The 23,216-nt window shown below is 38.0% G+C and overlaps 1 protein-coding gene across 1 annotated transcript; it reads right to left on the bottom strand.

Annotated features, from left to right (window-relative positions):
• Window positions 1-8,947: 8,947 nt before the first annotated feature.
• Window positions 8,948-9,907, bottom strand: MC2R (melanocortin 2 receptor; the record flags this gene model as incomplete). Its single annotated transcript, XM_081325592.1, has 1 exon — window positions 8,948-9,907. One exon carries the CDS (start codon window positions 9,905-9,907, stop codon window positions 8,948-8,950), a length of 960 nt encoding a protein of 319 aa, XP_081181718.1.
• Window positions 9,908-23,216: the final 13,309 nt, after the last annotated feature.

Below are 23,216 nucleotides of genomic sequence, written 5' to 3'. Positions count from 1 at the left end.
AGATATAGATGAATATTTGATAAAAGCCAATATTCCAGTTCTTACACAAGAACAAAAGGAAGGAATGAACCAATTGATAACTGATGAAGAAATTTTTCTAGCAATTAAACAATTAAAAGTGGGTAAAGCGCCGGGAACTGACGGTTTGACTGCCGTTTACTATAAAAATTTACAGTTAGAAATGGTGGAACCTTTAAGGGAACTGTTTAAGAAAATTCAATTGGGAGGAGGGGTACCTCCATCGTGGAAAACTGCTTTTATTTCGTTGATCCCGAAGGAAGATCAGGATGCCACCCAAGCCAAAAACTACAGACCAATATCGCTTTTAAATACTGATTATAAGATATTTGCAAAAATCTTAGCTAACAGATTAATGAAGGTAATGCAACAAGTGATTCATAGTGATCAAACTGGATTTATAAGTGGTAGACAAATGAAGAATAATGTGAGACACATTGTAGATCTATCGGAATTTTTGGAAAGAAATAATCAGATCCCCGCAGCGCTGATCTTTTTGGATGCTGAAAAAGCCTTTGATCAATTGGATTGGCAATTTTTGACGAAAGTACTAGAGAAAATGGAATTTGGGGAAAATTTTTTACAACCTATTAGGGCAATATATCAAAAGCAAAGAGCCCGTATTATAGTAAACAACAGTTTGACAGAACCATGTAATATTGAAAAGGGTACAAGGCAGGGGTGTCCTCTGTCACCTTTATTATTTGTTTTAACATTGGAAACATTACTGATTAAAATACGAGAATCGAATAAAATCAGGGGAATCCAAATAAGAGATCAGGATTATAGACTGAGGGCGTTTACGGACGACCTGGTTATTACAGTAACTCAGCCGGATTATTCAGTTGTAGAATTGATGGAGATAATAATGTTATATGGGAAAGTTTCTGGATTTAAGATAAACATACAAAAAACCAAAATATTGTCTAAGAATATGACTGTATCACAAAAGGCTGTTATAGAAGAGCTAACGGGATTTGAAATAGTTAAAAAGATCAAATATTTGGGGATATATCTGTCAGCCTCAAATGTGAAGTTATATAAAAATAATTATGAAATGTTATGGGGAAAAATACAAAAAGAATTAGATAGTTGGAAAAAATTACAATTATATTTATTGGGAAGAATTGCAGCAGTAAAAATGAATGTTTTGCCAAAATTTTTATTTTTGTTTCAAATGATACCTATACTTAAAAAGGATTCAAACTTGGAGGAATGGCAAAAAGGAATTAATAAATTTGCTTGGGCAGGGAAAAAGCCACGAGTTAAATTTAAGATAATGCAAGATACGCGTGAAAGAGGTGGTCTTAAAATGCCTAATTTTAAATTATATTATGAGGCTGCTGCTTTGTCTTCGATAAGTGACTGGTTTAATTTAACACAAGGGAGATTATTAAATCTTGAGGGTCATGATTTGTTATTCGGTTGGCATGCATATTTATTGTATGATAAGAAGGTGGATAATGTGTTTAAGATACATATTTTAAGGTATGCTCTGTTGCGAGTTTGGAAAAAGTATAGACATAAGTTAAATTATAAGATACCAATTTGGGCAATACCTAAACACGCAATAGAAAATATAAATGTGGGATTTAAACATGATGAGACTACATATAAGGAAATTTTAAGTTTAGAAAGGAATGTATGGCAATTAAAGCCATATAATATCTTAAAAGAAGAAAAGATTGTACAAACTTGGTTCCAGTATGGGCAATTACAGGCAAGATGGAAAGAGGACCAGAAAGTTGGTTTCTCGATGATTGATGAAAATTTGGTAAAACAAGTTAGAGATCAAGGTCAAGCACATATAAAAAGGATATATAATGCATTGATAGAAATCGACTCAGAAATGGAACTTGTTAAAGATTGTATGATAAAGTGGGCCCAGAATTTTCAAGAAGTTATAACAATGGACACTTGGGAAAAGATTTGGGTTAGAAATGTAAAATTTACACAGGCCCAAAATTTAAGAGAGAATTTTTATAAAATGTTTTATAGGTGGCACTTAGACCCTAAAAAATTAGCAAGTATGTATCCGAATTGCCAGCCCAAATGTTGGAGGTGTGGCTGTGAGGATGCAATGTATTTTCATATATGGTGGACTTGTAAAAAGGTTAAAGCTTTTTTGATTAAAATTTGGTGGAATATGCAAAAGATATTTAAGAAAAGGATAAAGTTTTCTCCGCAATTGTTTTTATTGGGTATTATTACAGATACTACTGTTATAGATACAAAGTTGATGTTGAATTTAATTACAGCAGCGAGACTTTTAGTAGCACAATATTGGAAGAAGGAAGAACTGCCGACTATAGAAGAGTGGACTTGTGATAGAAGTGTGATAAAATTTAATGTTTTATTATTGTTGTTAGCTTATTTTAGATTATGCTTGTTTGTATTATTATAACCTGTATTCAGCTCTGGGAAGTCGGGGAGGGGGGAGGGGAGGGGAGGGTTGGGGGGGTGGGGAGAGGGGAGGGGGAGGAGAGGGTTTTTTGTATTCAAAAATGTATTGTAAAACTTTTCAATAAAAAAAAATACTTTCAGCAGGATATCTGCATTGATTCACATTTCTGCTAGATTCAGTGTCCTAAAACTGTCCTCCTTGTGCATTGGTTTTCTGACTCTTCAAGAGATTGGTGCTCAGGGATGAAAGGACTGTGGCTGAGGTGATGAGATGGGTTTCCAAACAAGAACAAATGGCATGAGGCCAACACGAATGACTTTGCTGCCCTATCCAATTTGTTGTTTGCTTCAGCAAGCTTTTCAGTGTCCAGCGTAGACTATGGTATAAGGCTTCTCATTTTATTCCATATGAATACTACTGAATAACTTTACCAATATAAACAATATCAGTCTCTCTGAAGTATTAGTTTCTGCGGCCTTTTCCCCATTTGGAAATTTGATAGAACATTATGGGCAGTCTACGAAAAAGAGCATCTTATTTGATATGGTCTTTCACAAAACATCCATTTTCTAATAGGCAAACTAGTGATGTTTTACTGTATCACTCTTTCTCTTGTAGACAGACAGGATGGTCTCTACAACCCACATTGGTTCCTGCCATTTTTCTGACAGATGGACACCCTTCTAAACAAAGCATTGGCTTGAAAACATGTTGATTTCCTAAGAAATCTTGCAGTACCCAGAAACCTAAAGCTGGCATTGATTGTGCAGCGTTCCCCATTTTTTAAAAAGTTAAAGGACAAAAAAAAAGAATATGGAGCTAAGCAGATGCTAGCAGAAATGTCATCAGTGCTTTGATCTATAAACGTTAGGTCCTTCCAATTACTGAAACTCTTCTCATTATGCACTATTTTATGTAATTATTGTTATAGAAGTCAAATCTGTGAAAAAATAGTATTGTACTTCTCTGTTGATGGTTTACAGGGAATAGGACAATCATGTGAATTTTAAAAAGTACTGCTGTCATACCAATTGCTAATATTGACATAGCTTATTCTCAATAGATGACATACTGTGCTTGAACACTGTTCAGAGTTTTGAAAGAAAAATATCGTGATGATTTCCATGAAATATCTTGGTAAGATTAATTGGAACAGTTTAAGGAGGTTTCACAAGTTTCATTCATTTAGAGCTTGATGAAGTGATTAAATACATATTTTTAAATAACATACCCAAATCAATCCAAGCAGAAAGGAAGGGAAGAAAAGTGCAAAAAATAACTTCATTGTAGGAATATTGACCTGGTGATTTCAGGTAATGTTACTTCAACGATTACCTCCAATTTGCAACATAATTTTCAGGACACTCTAATAGAAAGTAAATTTCATTCAGCTAAAGTTGTATCTAGAAAGTGTCATCACAGTAAAGCTTATCAGGACATTTGACATTAGTGGTTCAATGAAACTCAAGATTACCAGCTCTTTTGGCATAAAAAAAACCTCACTCCAATAGGATCCACCAGCTTTAACATCTAGGCCATCGTTTGAAGGAAAGACAAGAAAAGGGACTGCTTGTTTAATTGGTTTGGAGAACAACTTTTGAGCCATATGAACTCAACAAAACTATTCAAATTGGAAATTGTTAGCCTATCAGCTTGGAAAAATTCTTTGCTCAAAATCTTCAAAATCTCAATATTACTCATGGATGTATAATTTCTCAGTTAGGAGCCATTACCTCATTATACTTTATACGTTTATGTGACAGAACTCTTGGAATTAAAATAAAATTTGGTCTCACAAAGAAGTGTATTTCTCTGTGGAGGGAAGTTGTCTTTTGATAAAGTTGTGTTTATTTAATACAGACATATGTTTGGAATAAAAATTTCCTAAAACTATTAGGAATAGATTTTCATTGAGTATAGACAATAATTTATTCTAAATTTAATTTTTTACCTCCAAATCAATATAATAGATTTTGAATTGCTACTCACAATTGGATAAACTATTCCTTTATAGGAATATAAAAGATTATAGGTAGGTATAGGTATAGGTATAGGTATAGGTATAGGTATAATAAAAGATTAATGACCTTTTACTTTGGAGAGGGAAATTCTAAATAGATTGAAAATACCAATTCCTAAAACTCAACTAATAGCATTCCTTTCCAGTCTCAGTACTCTCACTTTTCCCAAAAAGCTGTGTAACAGCTTTCTCTTATACAGTGCACTCTATCTTACATGTACAGTACTCCTCTTTTTACAAGACTGCTCTCTTTCCTGTTTTTACATTTCTTTTTGGCTCAGCCAATATAAATCTTTAATTTTTCCCCCCAAGTGAACCCAGGCAAGAGCACCCAAAAGAAAATATTTATCACAGAGAGCAATACAGAGTAGTAGTCCATTGTACATAAGCATTTGGATGCATACACTTCTACCAAATCCAGCAGATGTTTTCCACAATGGGTGCTTAAATTTAACTAATTGAAATGTTTGCTAATTGATTAATTACTTTGATTGGTGTACTTCTGCTTCAAAGCAGGCAGAGGTTAATTACTTTCAGTCGTCCATAATGAGAATTTCCAGAACTCTGTGTAGAGGCAATTTAATTATGCAGTCTATGAGGCACAGTCTTGCTGAAGAACTTCACAAATGATGGTCATGGTACATAAAGGAATAATGCCTGAATTTTGAGGTACAAACTGGATGTTGTCATAATGAATTGCTGTCCATACTTTGTGAAAATTTATACACTAAAAAAGTAATTTCTGAGGTGCATTGTAATAAATGGCCTGATAGCAATTCAGTAAACACTTTCATAGCCCATAATCTGCAAGAAACTCAATAGCAGTTTCGTGACCTTTCTGTTATTGTACTTTTTCATCTTCAGATACAGTTTAAAGAATTTTATTCATCATTGTGAGGAATATAATACAGAACAAATGAACACTTTTTTATTACCCCTTGCCAACAGCTTCAGCCTTTAGGATGCTGTTTATAAGAAATCAACTCAAGGGTTATGTTATCCATAGATGAAAGAGTAGCTACTGCTGAGAAACAGAAGGCTTTTGGAGTTAGAAGGATATGACCTGAGATTTGGGTGGCATGGATAATTATGGTATGATAAAGTGAAGGTTAAGGTGGATTTTAAAAATCATTATGTTAGATGTATCATATTGAGAATATGGAATAGATACCAACTCAGGTTGCGCCTGAAAACACCTTTCTGGATCTCAGCACAAGAAGCAGTTTGGATGAGAAATATTAAGTTAACCTGAAATAACCAAGAACATTTTTATCTGGGCATATATTTTTTGTTTCTGCTTGGGTTCTTTTATTCCAGATATCTAAGATGAATATAGCAGGTAGTTTGTAAAATATTTTGTGATATTTACAGTTCATCTAAGAAGTACTGTAGTTTCCGGCGTATAAGACGACTTTTTAACCCATGAAAATCTTCTCAAAAGTCAGGGGTCGTCTTATACGCTGGGTGCTGAAACTTTAGGGACAGGGCTGGCTGGAAAACCTGGAGCGGATCTTCCATTTAGTCTGCGCAGGGAAAGCGGGACCAAGTGGAGTAGAAGCTGTAGTCTGTGATTTCTTACAGGCTGGGGTCTGGGCATCTTTCCTTCTAAAGTTGAAGAGCAGCTGTAGGCAGGTGGGAAATGCAAGAGCAAGTTGAAAGGCAGGTGGGGAATTCCGTAGCCAGAGCAGCTGCTTAGCTCTAAGGACACATTTGACTCAGGAACTGGGCGGGCTGGCTGGAAAACCTGGAGCGGATCTCCCATTTGGTCTTTTTTTTTTAAAATCCCATTTATATCCTGCCCTTCTCCAAAGACTCAGGGCGGCTTAAAATTTAAAGCACAAATCAATGTGCTTAGCAATAGCCTTCATTCTATGTATATGCCTGCTTATTAGAGCTTTCACCTGCCCCCCCACAAGCAGCATTATTACAAAGTCAGCTTATTGCTCCCAACAATCTGAGTCCTTATTTTACCTACCTCGGAAGGCTGACTCAACCTTGAGCCTGGTGGGATGAGAACCTGCACTAATTGCAGGCAGCTGGTGTTACTTAAGGCTCTGCGCAGGGAAAGCTTTAGAGTGAATTAGGAAAAGTGAAAAAGTGAATTAGGAAAATAGGAAATGGTTGCTGGAATTGGGTATGTGTAGTTTAACGAAGAGAAGGGTGAGGGGTGACATGATAGCAGTGATCCAATATCTCAGGGGCTGCCACAAAGAAGAGGGAGCCAAGCTATTCTCCAAAGCACCTGAAAGCAGGACAAGAAGCAATGGATGGAAACTAGTCAAGGAGAGAAGCAACCTAGAACTAAGGAGAAACTTCCTGACAGTTAGAACAATTAACCAGTGGAACAACCTGCCTCCAGAAGTGGTGAATGCTCCAACACGGGAAGTTTTTAAGAAGAGACTGGACAGCCATTTGTCTGAAATGGTATAGGGTTTCCTGCCTTAGCAGGGGGTTGGACTAGATGACCTCCAAGGTCCCTTCCTCCTCCTCCTCCTTCTTCTTCTTCTTCTTCTTCTTCTTCTTCTTCTTCTTCTTCTTCTTCTTCTTCTTCTTCTTCTTCTTCTTCTTCTTCTTCTTCTTCTTCTTCTTATTATTATTATTATTATTATTATTATTATTATTATTATTATTACGTTTAATCCACTTGCACTGTTTTATGTTTACATGTTTGATGACAAACAGTGACAGTTTTCCTACTAAGTACCTGCATGTCATAAGCATTTGAATTAAAATTACCATATTAAAATCAAATCTGATGTTTTTTTATTTTTATTTGGTGTGTGTTGGAAGAGGGATAGTCTTATACGGCGAGTATAGCCCAAACCCTATAATTTAACAGGAAATGTAGGGGGTCGTCTTATACGCCCAGTCGTCTTATACGCCGGAAAATACGGTAACAAATATTATAGAAAGTGTTTTATTCAGTGATAACAAATTGTTATATTCATTGTTTTATTCATTGAAATTTGTTTTGTTTTATTCATTGATAACAATTTTATTGATGTTATTTATTGACCATTTTGTCCATTGTAATGTTCCTCTTATCAAACCTGTGATATTTTAAATAAGAGATAACACAAATAGTGCGATGAGGGTGATGACGATAATGAGATGAAATGACGACTACAACAACAACAACAACAGTAGTTGGGTCAGAGACAGATAATAATTAAGGTGTTAATTTCTTTTAAAAAAACAAACCCACAGTACAGATAATTTATGTCACCTTATAGCCACCTCTTTATGGAAAACCATCATTATGTGGGATAACAAATTTATTTAGCCCTTTGACTTGTTTCCTTAATGACTTCTCAGGTATCTATGGCATATCACCCAGGAAATGACTGTAGTAACATATCCCAATGTGTTCCCAAGAATTTGGTACAGAGGGAGGGGATGCCTTTGTACATGGAGGTAAAATATATTAGTCATGACTGTTGGTCAGTATATTTTGGAGATATTTCTTATGTTTCCTGAATGTTGATCCTAGATCAGGGGTGTCAAACTCAATTTCATTGAGGGCCGCATCAGCATTGCGGTTGCCCTCAGGGGGCCGGGTGGGTATGGCCAGGGTGGGTGTGGCCTACTGGGTGGGCATGGCTAGAGTGCGTATGGCCTACTTGGGTGGGCGTGGCCAGCTCTACATCATTCGCATCAAGGGTGCCTATGGGGGCCTGGGCAGGAGTGGGACAGATCTGAGGGTCTCTGGAAGGAGGAGGGTCTCTGGGCCAGGGCCAAGGCAGTGGGGGCCGTTCCCTCACTGTTTCCAGGATGGCTTCACGGGCCACATGAAACCACTTCGCGGGCCGGATCTGGCCCCCGGGCCTTGTGTTTGACATGTCTGTCCTAGATTATAACATGCTCTATGGGTCTGAAACCTGGCTATTCTTTAGCAGTACTGAAGCTACTTTCTTTGATTCTGCAAATCATTGATACATATTGTTTTTATAAGAGGAAATGGAACCTAAAGCAAAGGGGAACAAAAACATATTTTACAATTGGATTCTTGTTTAACAGCTGCATATAGTGCAATGTACAGATTTGAGCAAAATCCTGTTACTAAGTGGAAAGAATAAAGAATAAAGCTCAAATAATTTCTTAACTGGTTACAGAAAACATGTGCATTGATCAGCAGTCAATAATATAGCAACTTCAGTTGTAATTCCCTAATACTGCAGACTCCTTTGGCAAATTCTAAGGAATTTCATTATCTATGTACAAAGATCTGAGTGAGGCCACATCTGATGGCAGTCTAATTACTGATGTTAAGCTTGGGAGAGCAGCATTGATAATTGACATGTTTAGATCCTTTAGAACAGGGGTCTCCAACCTTGGCAACTTTAAGACTTGTGGACTTCAACTCCCAGAATTTGCCAGCCAGCGTATGCATATGCTGGGAGTTTAAGTCCACAAGTCTTAAAGTTGCCAAGGTTGGAGACTCCTGCTTTAGAATCCTTGAGATCTTACATGATAACTTGCTCACTGGAGTTTTGAATTTCTAGTAGCTAAGCCCAGCTTGGCTGCCAGCAGCAGAACAATCTTTTAAAAGTACTTCTCAGTTCTGGACTTCGAAATGCATAAATCATGGGATCAATGACAGCATTGAACATGATTAACATACCATTGATATGGAAGATGGACAAATAGCAAACACAGTAAGGGTTTTCGGGGCAAAACCGTATCAGAAGCATGTGAAGAACGAAGGGAGCCCAGCAGCAGAGAAAAACACCAAGTAACACGGTTAACGTAATGGCTCCTTTCATGTTAGCTCTCTGGTGGACAGAACTTGCAGGCATCAAGGCAATCTTTATGGCATGGGAACGGGCAAGTAGAAACATATGGATGTAAAGGCAGAGGATAAAAATGAGCATGAAATAAAACATTGCTGAGAAAGATACAATAGTTGCCGTCTCATGGGAGAAAATAACCACTGCTATGCCACTCCCCGCACAGAAAGCCCAAATCACCAGCAAAATCAGCAAAGCCCGCCTTTGAGTCATGATGTTATGGTAACGCAGTGCATAGAATATCGTTATATATCGGTCAGCGGCAATGGCTGAAAGGCTGAAAATCGATCCCAGTAAAGATAAAATAAACATGAAATCTATAATATCATCCAGAGTTGTTGCCATCTTTCCACGACATGGAAGGTATCTCATTTTGCAAAATATGATATAGAAGATATTCTCCAGAGTCTTGGACAAACTTCCTAACATGTCTGAAACAGCTAAGCTGCAAATGAAAATGTACATGGGGGAATGGAGATTCTTATTCCTCCCTACTGCAATGAGCACCAGCAGGTTCTCCAGGATTCCTACCGTAGCAATGGTGAAGAAGACTTCTTCTGGCACAACAATTGTCATGCAGTCGGAGATGTTCAGTGATGGCTCACTGTGGTTTTCAAAGACATGAATGCTTCTCTCCTCCAGAAGTCTTATTATTTCAGAAGCTGTGTTGGTCTTCATCTCCTTAACCTTTTTGATTTGAGGGTGGGGGAGGGGATAAGGGTGGGTGGGTAGAGAGAAATGCATGACAGTTACTCTGACCTGATTAGGCAACTGCAAATAGATCAAGCTGAACATCTGATTCAGCTAGCTCTGGGAGAATTGCTGTGAGCTGATTGATCAGTAATAGTCCTTTTCATATATTATCCTTGAATAGAGAATGGTAAGATATGCCGGCTTATGGAATGCCTGCATCAGTTTCATCCCCAAGAGCGGCATGGGATGCACACACAGTTGCAGGATTTTTCCCACTTGGCCCACTTTCCTATATAAACAAAAGGTTTGATTTGGATTGTTTTATCTGGATTCCAAATTCTCTCGATTCTTTAACAAACCTTCAGATGAATGCTCATATGAACCCCTTTCAGATCTTCCTTTGCTATCTAGAAAGATCAAAGCAGATTATAAGACTTTCTAGTTACAGTTGACCCACTCTACTCATATTTAGCCAGACTCAATCAACTAAGTATATTTAGGATAAAATGGCAAGGGAATGGTGCTTAACATACTACCTAGCTTATTTTTTCTGGGCAAAACCATCATGTGTATTATTATTATTTATTTATTTTAAAGATGTACATAGTTGCCCGTATTGTAACACCATCTCTGAGCAGTGCATAAAACAATAAAAACAATAGAGGCCCCATAAAATGAAAACCATGAAATGTACTATTAGCCTCCTGGATGGGAGAGGAGGAGGAGGAGAAGGAATTGCAATGAAAAAGAATGAAAATATAATTTCTCATTCCTTCCCCCTCCAGAGGTCTATTGTAGAGCCCAACAAGTTATATCAAGCCCCATACCACAACAATATCACTGCACAAGACCGCCCCCCTTACATCCTTGCATGGTGATACCACCACTCTGGGGAGCTTGGGTTTTGTTGTACTGCACTTGCTCAGACATGGGAAAAGCACATCGTATTAATTGCTTGTTGACAAAAAAATAGGCCTGACACTCTTCTCCCTGCATTCATGTAAAAGTTGCTTTATAGGCTTTTTTCATGAATAGGTTAAGGACCTCTTCATAATGGTTCAGGTTGGACAACAAGCCTCTTTGGAAACCAGATTGACTGACTTAGCTGTACTAAAGCTGTTTTCAGTAAACAAACAGTAAACAATAAAACTTAATCCCAGTAGAAGACTATGATCCAATGGGCCACCCATTGTGATCCGTCAGAGATGTAGTTGCTTAATAACACCAGAGCCTCCAGGCAACTGAGCAACTTGCCAGGGCTGGATCACAGAATAGAAGGAAGCAAAGAAAAGTGGAAAACTTTTCCCACCCAGCATTTTAAACCAGAGTATGGGGATGAATTGCAACAGGAAAATATTTTTTCTCATCTGGGTTGGGGAAAGGAGAGAAAGGAAAAGGAGAAAAGCAGGGATAATCTTCTGCCTTTTCTGATCTGCCCAGGGTTTGCTTCCTTATTCATGTTTGACAAATTCAGGATAGAAAAGTCTGCAAAAATAATGGCTTTGTAGGAATTAAGTGGGAAACATAGAGCTATAAGTTCAAGAAATCATAACATACAAAAATAGAAATATTTTTGGTTGAGGGAGAGAAAATCTTGAAAGACAGTATTTATCTGCCTGAAAATTAAAATGGAAAGGGCCTTTTCTTTGAGGCCAGGTCAGCTGGTGAATCAGAAAAGCTTTTTGATGAAAAGCCAGCAGGCCAAATTATTCAACAGCTGCTTGTTGGAATAAAGCTAGGGGAAGCTGCAGTTCATCTGGATTTGAAGAGGGTGACTCTGTCAGGCTAGAGGTTAATTACATATTTGTTTTTCCTGCATAGGGACTCTTTTCCACAAATGCCATAGATATTTTTGTGCTCAATTCAAATTAATGAGAAAAAAAATTGAATTAGAGAAAACAAATAGATATTAAAAAGCAGAGGATGGTGATTGTATGGCTGACAACTAGAAATATGCACATTTGTTTACCATTCTAAAGATTTTCATATTTCTAAGGAATGATTCCTCTGGAAACATTTAAAATTATAGCATACTATATAAGAACCCTCACAAAAAATGAGCCCTTTGAGATTGTCATTACAATTAAGGACAATTTGCAAATTCATTTATTAATGTCTCTAGTCCTGTGTATAGTGAGTTCATTATAGCATTGAGGCAGTTCATTTATACCTCAAAATGGAGGCAGATAGAAGAGAATATGGTGTTCACATATCCTTTTTAGTAAGTATTTATGTGCAAAAATGCCTATAGATGTCCCCCTTTTGAGTTCTCTTTAGTCTCCTTTGTGTGAATAGTACATGTAAAGCAACGTAGGCTTTTTCTGATGTGTGAGTACACAAAGTAGGAAATGTGAGAGTTGTAATTGTAAGAACATCTTGGAAGTTACTACTGCAGTAACTTCTGCTTTTTGTGTCTGTGCAGATTCTCAGTCATCCAGACCATAGTTGTCTCAAAGATGCTTTTTTCTTCAAAAAGCAATTGGACTATTTTTTCCTTGAAGAAGAAGAAGAAGAAGAAGAAGAAAATGTTTCATTTCTCATCCAAGAAGCTTCATGGACATATAAGGTAAAGTAAGGTAAAGCTTGCCCTGCACATATGTGCTAGTCGTTTCCAACTCTAGGGGCCGGTGCTCATCTCCGTTTCAAAGCCGAACAGCCAGCACTTGTCTGAGGACGTCTCCGTGGTCATGTGGCTGGCATGACTAGATGCCAAAGGTGCACGGAACGCTGTTACCTTCCCACCGTAGTGGTCCCTATTTTTCTACTTGCATTTTTACGTGCTTTCGAACTGCTAGGTTGGCAGAAGCTGGGATGAGTAACAGGCACTCACTCTGCTACGCGGCACTCGGGATTCGACCCGCCAAACTGCCGATCTTCTGATCGACAAGCTCAGCACCCTAACCCACTGAGCCACCACGTCCCTTCATGGAAATATAGGTACTGACAAAGAGGGCTAATGACCAGATGACTGCAAAGAAATACAATCAGTGGTGGAATTCAAATATGTGAACAACCAGTTCTCTGTGTGGATGCCACTTCCAGAAGTCCATTCTGGGCCTGGGCAACAAAAAAATTAGCTACTGGTTCTGCCAAAGTGGTGCAAACCGGCTGAATCCCACCACTGACTACAATCCTTCCACCTGCCCATATCCTATCACTACCTATCCTTCCATCCCTCCCATCCAAATTGATTAGGATTCTTGGATGAGAAGCAAAATGTTTTCGTCGTCTTCTTCAAGGAAAAAAAAACAATCTAGTTGGCTTTTGAAGAAGAAAGCACCTTTGAGATTCTACTTTTCATGTTTCTACATTAGTACAAAAACTAATCTAATCTTCCAGGAACATGAAAATCAGGAAAATTTGCAACATACGTAGTCTTAAGAGACTTAAGCAATGTTGGACCTGCTTAATATCTGTACAGGAAATACTAGGAAATAGGACGCCAGAAAGGTAGATTGGGGTATCAAACACCTTTCTGGAAGAAGGCAATGGCAGAACACTTGCATATGGCTAACAGGAAAACTTAATGGACATGTGTGTAGAGTCCCTAGGAATTCAGCTGTCCTTAAGGGAATCCTTGCCCTTATCTTGGAAACTATCCACTTATTTGCTTGCCATAGTTTTTTTTTTCTGACAGGATTTTATGCATGTATTCATGAATCATGTTTATACCTCATAATTCATATGGCTGGCTTGATTTTATGTAGGTACTATAACTCATGTTCTCTGAAATTTAGTATCCTGTCCAAATGATCGACATGCTCTTTCTCCAATAAGATGATTTAAGATTAAAGTAAAATCTTATGAAATGAAGACTGCTTAGAAAGAATGATATTTGGTAACCATGACAACTAGCAGATGACTGTTTGCTCCTTTGCCTGTAACACATTTGTCCAGTCACCTAGAATCTAGTTTCTCCAATGATTTTCTAGTTCCTCTCTCAAAGAAGCTCTCAAACTCTTGATTCTCACTGTGCTACAAATCTTATGGGTAACCCACCTCCACTTTTCTGAAAGGAAAAGTACAGTATATTTTTAGTGCTGAGAAGCAGGTTAATTTTTAAAACAGTTAATCAATTATACACAATCCTTATTGTGTAAACTTATTAACTTGTAAATAGATCCCAGGGGTTTTTGGTAAAACTTTTTCCAGCCAGGTTTTAGTGATCTTGGAACAGAGTTATTAAGTGGAAGAAAGGGAAGAGAATCAAAAATATTCCCTTCTTCCTGAAGGAAGCACACGTTTAGGGGACAGTCCAAGAGCTTTTCAATCCAGAGAAATAGAGAAGCAAAAAGAAATCTCTTAGTTTCTTTCCTCTCTGTGAGCACTGGGCTAAAGTACATTTTACTCTTTGGACCTCTGTTTACAACTTCCTCAACAATTTGCTTCTTGGTAGGAACACTTTTAGTTCACCTGGTCTAGATGACCAGAATTCCTAATGTTACTAGAGATGTTATATAACTTACATACTATGACTACATTTGTTGTTGTTGTTAGTTGCGAAGTCGTGTCCGACCCATCGCGACCCTATGGACAATGTTCCTCCAGGCTTTCCTGTCCTCTACCATCTTCTGGAGTCCATTTAAGCTCACGCCTACTGCTTCAGTGACTCCATCCAGCCACCTCATTCTCTGTCGTCCTCTTCTTCTATTGCCCTCAATCTTTCCCAGCATTAGGCTCTTCTCCAGTGAATGACTACATTATGCATTCCCAAATAGCTATGACTAATGTATTAAAAAATGTTTGCTTCCTGAAGAGCTCCATTCTAGTCACCTTGCCATTGATGCGGTGATGTACATTTTATGTGGATAGATGTCAACATAGGATAAGGTTATAAATTAATTAGTTTAGTGTGTATAATGCACTCCCTATGTTTTTTTTTTTTCAGGCAGTACAGAATTGCAAGGATGAAATTTGCGTATGAAGCCTTTTTTTTTTTACTAGCAACCAAGAATTGCAAAAATGCTCCATCTCCTATATCTCTGTTTCCTCCCTCCAAGGACACTGGATGAGTAGCATTTTTGTTTGTTTGTTTGTTTTCAGAGCATCATTGGAAATTCTTGCCCTAAATGACATTGGAATAAATTCATCAGCATTGCAGTTTTGTTCCTTTATCCATTTCTCCCAAACATCTGCAAATCCCACTATCTTTGCCATTAGAGTTCTGTGAAATTTTGATAACTGCAGATATTGTTATTGAAGAAACAGATTCAAGGTTATAATTAAATTGTTATTGTTGTTAGTTACGAAGTTGTGTCCAACCCATCGCGACCCAAAGGACAATTTTCCTCCAGGCCTTTCTGTTCTCCACCATCTTCTGGAGTCCATTTAAGCTCACGCCTACTGCTTCAGTGACTCCATCCAGCCACCTCATTCTCTGTCGTCCCCTTCTTCTCTTGCCCTCAACCTTTCCCAGCATTAGGCTCTTCTCCACTGAGTCCTTCCTTCTCATTAGGTGGCCAAAGAATTTGAGTTTGAAATTCAGGATCTGGCCTTCTAAAGAGCAGTCAAGGTTGATCTCCTCTAGGACTGACCAGTTTGATCACTTTGCAGTCCAAGGGACTCGCAGGAGTCTTCTCCAGCACCATAGTTCAAAGGCTTCAATTCTTTGGCATTCAGCCTTTCTTATGGTCCAACTTACACAGCCATACATTGCAACTGGGAAGACCATGGCCTTGACTATACGCACCTTTGCTGACAGGGTGATGTCTCTGCTTTTTAGTGTGCTGTCTAGATTTGCCATGGCTTTCCTCCCAAGGAGCAAGCGTCTTTTAATTTCTTGGCTGCAGTCCCCATCTGCGGTGATCTTGGAGCCCAAGAAAATAAAATCTGTCAGTACCTCCATTTCTTCTCCATCTATTTGCCAGGAATTGAGAGGGCCAGATGCCATGATCTTGGTTTTCTTAATGTTAAGTTTCAAGCCAGCTTTTGCCCTCTCCTTCTTTACCAACAACAAGAGGCTCTTTAGTTCCTCTTCACTTTCTGCCATTAGAGTGGTATCATCTGCATATTTTAGGTTATTGATATTTCTCCCAGCAATCTTAATTCCAACTTTTGATTCATCTAGCCCTGTCTTTCTCATGATGTGCTCTGCATATAAGTTAAATAGGCAGGGTGACAGTATACAGCCTTGCCGGACTCCTTTCCCAATTTTGAACCAATCAGTGGTTCCGTGTCCAGTTCTCACTGTTGCTTCTTGACCTGCATATAGGTTTCTCAAGAGACAAATAAGATGGTCTGGTACTCCCATCTCTTTAAGAGCTATAATTAAATTACAATTATAATTAAATTACTTATTTTATTTTTGCTCTTATAAAATTGCTGAATGAAGATCTTAATTTTTTGAAGATGGTAGTTCAATTTCCCTTGTCCAAGTTCCCAGGTTTGATTGCAAAAAAATATACATATCTACAAAATTTTAATTTTATTTTTTCTCAGTGATGGCAAATTAAAATTTTACTATATCAGATGTAAGTCATACATCATATAGCTTTAGTTATAATTTAAATAGGAAGAATGAATATATGTAAAAGGCTTTACTTCTATTTTTGCCTTACAAAAATAATCATTTAATTGATGTGAGCATGAAAACAACAAGAAGAAAAAATGTATATGATCCTTCTAATCTTTTAATGGTCATTTTTTATTATTTCATGACTGCTTAGGTTGAGGAGTTGCTGTTTGTTCAAAAGGTGAAGTGAGGTAAATATGTGCAAAGCGCATTTATATCCCTACTGAAAATTTTTATTGAAATGGAAAATGAATAAGAGAAAGTGTTGGTAATTTACCTTCACATAATTAAGCTTTCTGAGCTTTATTTAGATTAAAAATTACTTGTACTGCCTTGGTAGTAATAGTTTTTCAATCTAGAGACTGAATTATAATAATTTATCCACATTATTTCTGATGGACTATTAACTAAAATAGGGACAAGATAACCCTTTGCTATACACACTACACAATGCTATCAATCTGGTGTATACTAAATTCTGTATAGGGCTTTATGTATTAAAACACATTATGTTCGGTAATAAGCCCTGTTCCTGGATTAGGAACATGCTGTTAAAATGGACAGTAAGAAAAAGCTAGCAATATTTCTACTCCATATGAAAATCTTGAGTGGACTCTTAACAATCAACTTGAATGCTATGCAAGATCTTGGATTAAGAACTGCTTGTAACTCCATGATGAGGACTACATTAGCTTGTTCCTGCAAAAAAATCCAGAAAAGACTCAATTCTTTAAGTATAGAGCTTGAAGAATATACAGTATTTGGGCTTGTCAGTACATAATATGCTATGGTATTCCAATGTTTCATGAAAGGGGTTCAGCCTGAGTTTCCATAGTTGTTTGGCATTTGAAGGTCCTGCAATATATGTTTGTTAACCCACCAGGCTCTTTTTTACTGGAGTGTTACAGGACTATACAGTATTGTTTTCTCAGTACTGAACTTGAAGGGCATTTCCCCATTGCTAAGTTGAAGCATTATCCACTTATCCTTGATCTGGGAGAAAAATTCACCAAGACAGTTACTGAAGTCTTAGCAAATGCAGTTCTGCACCCAACCTTTGTTGAAATTGACCAAAAGTATGGGTTAGAAGTTACTAGAAAAAAAAAGAAAGCTATGATCACTGAATAGATTTCCTGTTATGATAGGAAATTTGGTGTGGTATCCTAGACATCCTTAATCAGATCGAATCCCTGTGTAAAAAAGACTCACTTGCACTTACAGGGTTTCACAAAATGTGCCCATAAAAATCTTTTTTCAAGACAGACTTTGTCTCCAAGATTTGCAAAATGTTGATGTTTTGAATGGTCAGTTATTCCCAGCACAAATCTGTTCATCAAAGAATGTTTCTGTTTGATATTTATCTGTAAAACCTATGAACTTAAGATCTGCTTTGACATTTTCATTTAACTCTTGTGCAAGAGAGAAGAAAAATAGCTTCAGTGTTGCTAGTACAAAAAGTCTCCTAAAGTTCACCAAAGAGATAAATCAGAAATCCTTCAGCTGCCAGATTTATTTGAGGAATATTTGCTCTATTCCACTACAAATAGTCTTTAACTAAATAGGAAAGAAGCTGACAGTAATCAGCTCTATTTCAAGCCTTAAGTGCAAAGAATGCTGCAAGAGTTAAAAATCTTGGTTTCTCTGAACATTTTTTTACTTCTTAGAGAATTAAGCAGCTGTGGATCTTATCTGTAAGAATATAACACAAAATGGAAATCATGGAAATATTAAAACCATTTTAATGTTCTTTCTAGAGAGAATGTCAGGGAAATAATTTAGCATTGTACTACCATCATGCAATGTGTCCTAAAGTTACTTTTATATTGTGTGCCAGAAATACTTAATGTTTGAACTGAGGTCTTCTACATTTCTTATAATGTATGTTTTATTCATATTTGATATTTCTATATGTCTGAGTATAAATATAGTGAATATGAGAAGTATGCCTCATTACATTGACATGCACGGAATTATTTAAGGGTGCATTATAGAGAGGATAATTAGCATAAACACAGAATTTAATATTTTGGAAATGGATTCACGCAAGCACTAATGCATATGTTCCTTCCTTTAAATGATTCATATGTACAATGAGGGGAGTACAGAGACTCGCTGTGTCTTCCTTTGCAAGTGTGCTTTCCTCCTTTACTATTTTCCTTTTCTCCTCCAGTGTCAGAAATCCAATAGTATGACAGGCAACCACCACCATGTGATCTGCATTCACCCAGGACATGGAGGTGAACTCTGGTAGTCAGATCCTTTATCTGTGATGTGCTCATATCATTCCCTGGTGTGGAGTAGGAAGCTTACCAAAAACCTTTGTTTATTGATCTTCATAGTGCTTCGTCTTTTTGAGAGATCGTTCTTATTTTTCACTGTTGCTTTTGACATTTACATTTAAAAATGTAACCTATATCTTTAAATATAAAGAAATATATTCAAGGGCACCTTAAATGCTGTGTTCTTTTCTTTGTAATATGAACAGTTCATCAGGATTTTTATTTTTCAAAAATGAACTAAAGTTATTTTGTTTTCAAATCATTCCCTTACAGTACTGCATTTTAAAATTCATACTACTTCCAAATCTTTGTGTACTTTTTAAGGAATATCCGGTCACATGTAGACATCAGACTGGCTTTATGTATTAATTCAATGTATATAGCTATTTACCCCTTCATGGATTACTGCCTTGTCGTGGCGAAGGGGCTTGCGTAATTCAATGAAGCTATGAGCTATGCCGTGCAGGGCCACCCAAGATGGAAAGGTCATAGCAGAGAGTTCTGACAAAACGTGATCCACTGGAGAAGGAAATGGCAAACCACTCCAGTATCTTTGCCATGAAAACCCTATGGACAGTACCAAAAGGCAAAACGATATGACACTGGAAGATGAGCCCCTCAGGTCGGAAGGCATCCAATATGCTACTGGGGAACAGCAGAGGGCTAGTACTAGTAGCACCAGAAAGAATGAAGCGACTGGGCCAAAGCCGAAAGGACGCTCAGCTGTGGATGTGTCTGGTGGTGAAAGGAAAGTCCGATGCTGTAAAGATTTTTTCTCCATAGGAACCTGGAATGTAAGATCCATGAATCAAGGAAAGCTGGACGTGGTCAAACAAGAGATGACAAGACTAAACATCGACATCTTAGGTATCAGCGAACTAAAATGGACAGGAATGGGTGAATTTAATTCAGATGACCATCAGGTATACTACTGTGGGCAAGAATCCCTCAGAAGAAATGGAGTAGCCTTCATAGTCAATAAAAGAGTAGGAAAAGCAATACTGGGATACAATCCTCAAAATGACAGAATGATCTCAGTTCGAATCCAAGGCAAACCATTCAATATCACAGTAGTCCAAGTCTATGCCCCAACCACCAGTGCTGAAGAGGATGAAATTGACCAGTTCTTTGAAGCTCTACAGCACCTTATAGAACTAACACCAAAAAATGATGTCCTTATCATCATGGGGGATTGGAATGCTAAAGTAGGAAGCCAAAAGATAACCGGAATAACAGGCAAGTTTGGCCTTGGAGTACAAAATGAAGCAGGGCACAGGCTGATAGAATTTTGTCAAGAGAATATGATGGTCATAGCAAACACTCTTTTCCAACAACCCAAGAGACGGCTCTACACATGGACATCACCAGACGGTCAACACAGAAATCAGATTGACTATGTGCTCTGCAGCCAAAGATGGAGAAGCTCTATACAGTCAGTAAAAACAAGACCAGGAGCTGACTGTGGCTCAGACCATGAGCTTCTTCTTGCAAAGTTTAGGCTTAAATTAAAGAAAGTAGGGAAAAGCGCTAGGCCAGTCAGGTATGAATTAAATCATATCCCTGTTGAATATACAGTAGAGGTGACAAATAAATTTAAGGAATTAGATCTGATAGACAGAGTGCCTGAAGAACTATGGACAGAGGTTCGCAACATTGTACAACAGGTAGCAACCAAAATCATCCCAAAGAAAAAGAAATGCAAGAAAGCAAAATGGCTGTCTGAGGAAGCTTTGCAAATAGCTGAGGAAAGGAGGGAAGCGAAAGGCAAGGGAGAAAAAGAAAGATATGCCCAATTAAATGCAGAATTCCAAAGAATAGCTAGAAGAGATAAGAATGCCTTCTTAAATGAACAATGCAAAGAAATAGAAGAAAACAATAGAACAGGGAGGACCAGAGATCTTTTCAAGAAAATTGGAGAGATGAAAGGAACGTTTCATGCAAAAATGGGCATGATAAAGGACCAAAATGGCAGGGACCTAACAGAGGCAGAAGAGATTAAGAAGAGGTGGCAAAATTACACAGAAGAACTATACAAGAATGAGCTTAACGTCCCTGATAATCACAATGAGGTGGTCACTGACCTCGGGCCAGACATCCTAGAATGTGAAGTGAAGTTGGCCTTAGAAAAGCTGAGCAACAACAAAGCTAGTGGAGGTGACAGTATTCCAGCTGAGCTATTCAAAATCTTAAAAGACGATGCAGTAAAAGTACTACACTCAATTTGCCAGCAAATTTGGAAAACTCAACAGTGGCCACAGGATTGGAAAAGATCAGTTTACATTCCAATTCCAAAGAAAGGCAGTGCCAAAGAATGTTCAAACTATCGCACCATTGCACTCATTTCACATGCTAGTAAAGTTATGCTTAAAATCCTACAAGCTAGACTTCAGCAGTATGTGGATCGAGAACTACCAGAAGTACAGGCAGGATTTCGAAGAGGCAGAGGAACTAGAGATCAAATTGCTAACATACGCTGAATCATGGAGAAAGCTAGAGAGTTCCAGAAAAACATCTACTTCTGCTTCATTGACTATGCTAAAGCCTTTGATTGTGTGGATCATAACAAACTGTGGCAAGTCCTTAAAGAGATGGGAGTACCAGACCATCTTATTTGTCTCTTGAGAAACCTATATGCAAACCAAGAAGCAACAGTGAGAACTGGACACGGAACCACTGATTGGTTCAAAATTGGGAAAGGAGTCCGGCAAGGCTGTATACTGTTGCCTTGCCTATTTAACTTATATGCAGAGCACATCATGAGAAAGGCAGGGCTAGATGAATTGAAAGTTGGAATTAAGATTGCCGGAAGAAACATCAACAACCTAAGATATGCAGATGATACCACTCTAATGGCAGAAAGTGAAGAGGAACTAAAGAGCCTCTTGTTGCGAGTGAAGAAGGAGAGTGCAAAACCTGGGTTGAAACTAAACATTAAGAAAACCAAGATCATGGCATCTGGCCCTCTCAATTCCTGGCAAATAGATTGAGAAGAAATGGAGGTAGTGACAGATTTTATTTTCCTGGGCTCCAAGATCACTGCAGATGGGGACTGTAGCCAAGAAATTAAAAGATGCTTGCTCCTCAGGAGGAAAGCCATGGCAAATCTAGACAGCACACTAAAAAGCAGAGACATCACCCTGTCAACAAAAGTGCGTATAGTCAAGGCTATGGTCTTCCCAGTTGCAATGTATGGCTGTGTAAGTTGGACCATAAGAAAGGCTGAGCGCCAAAGAATTGAAGCCTTTGAACTATGGTGCTGGAGAAGACTCCTGCGAGTCCCTTGGACTACAAGGTGATCAAACCAGTCAGTCCTAGAGGAGATCAACCCTGACTGCTCTTTAGAAGGCCAGATCCTGAAGCTAAAACTTTGGCCACCTAATGAGAAGGAAGGACTCACTCAAAAAGAGCCTAATGCTTGGAAAGATTGAGGGCAATAGAAGAAGGGGACGACAGAGAATGAGGTGGCTGGATGGAGTCACTGAAGCAGTAGGCGTGAGCTTAAATGGACTCCAGAAGATGGTAGAGGACAGGAAGGCCTGGAGGAACGTTGTCCATAGGGTCGCGATGGGTCGGACACGACTTCGCAACTAACAACAACAATAGCTATTTAAAAAGGAAGCATATTTGAAAGCTAAATGACAATTCATTTTTATAATTAAATAAATAGTTTAATTAAAGAAAGATCCAGTCTTCCTTTAACTATTTAAATAGAATGGTCTAGTTGTTAAGGTGCCAGGCTAGAAAGAAGGAGATCATGAGCTCAAGTTCTGCCTTAGGCATGAAAGCCATCTTGGTGACTTTGCGCCACTGTTTTTCAGTCCAACTCACCTCACAGGTCTATTGTTGTGAGGAAAATGGGAAGAGGAAAGTGTGTTGGATATATTCACCACCTTGAGTTATTTGTAAAAATAATAAAGGTGGGACACAAACAAACAAACAAATTATCTAGCGGGTCAAAATGGGTGTGGGGGAGGGGAGATAAAGCACATCCTTTATAAGATTATTAAAAATACCCAACAACAATTAATGAATTCAGTGGTGTCTATTCCCAGGTTACAGGACTGCTGCTTCACTGCTTTTTCCATCCTAGCTCATTACTGCAGACAATACATTCAATGAACATCACACTGTGGAGTTCTGTGTATTGCTCCTTTAACCTCATGTAAATCAAATCTTCAAGATAATATGACAAGATGCTACTCTTGCCCTACTCTCTGTCTTCTAGGTAGTTTCTTTTGACCAGAAAAGAATCTGAAAAGTAATTTCTGTTAAAAAGGAGTCCCTGTGGATTTAACTCTACTAGTATAGTATACTAGCACTATAGTATAGTATAGTAGGTCCTTTAGCCAGTGCTGTCTGAAGACATTTCCATGGTCTTGGAATGCTGTTACCTTCCCACCGAAGTGGTACCTATTTATCTACAATGAATACAATTTCAGTAAAACCAAGAGTAAAACTGCAGATTGTACAGCTGCAATTAATAGTGTGGGAAATGGATTTATCT

Source organism: Vipera berus (assembly GCF_964194415.1).
Source record: "Vipera berus genome assembly, chromosome: 3".
Taxonomy (NCBI): Eukaryota; Metazoa; Chordata; class Lepidosauria; order Squamata; family Viperidae; genus Vipera; species Vipera berus.
This window is presented reverse-complemented; position numbering and strand designations above follow the sequence as displayed.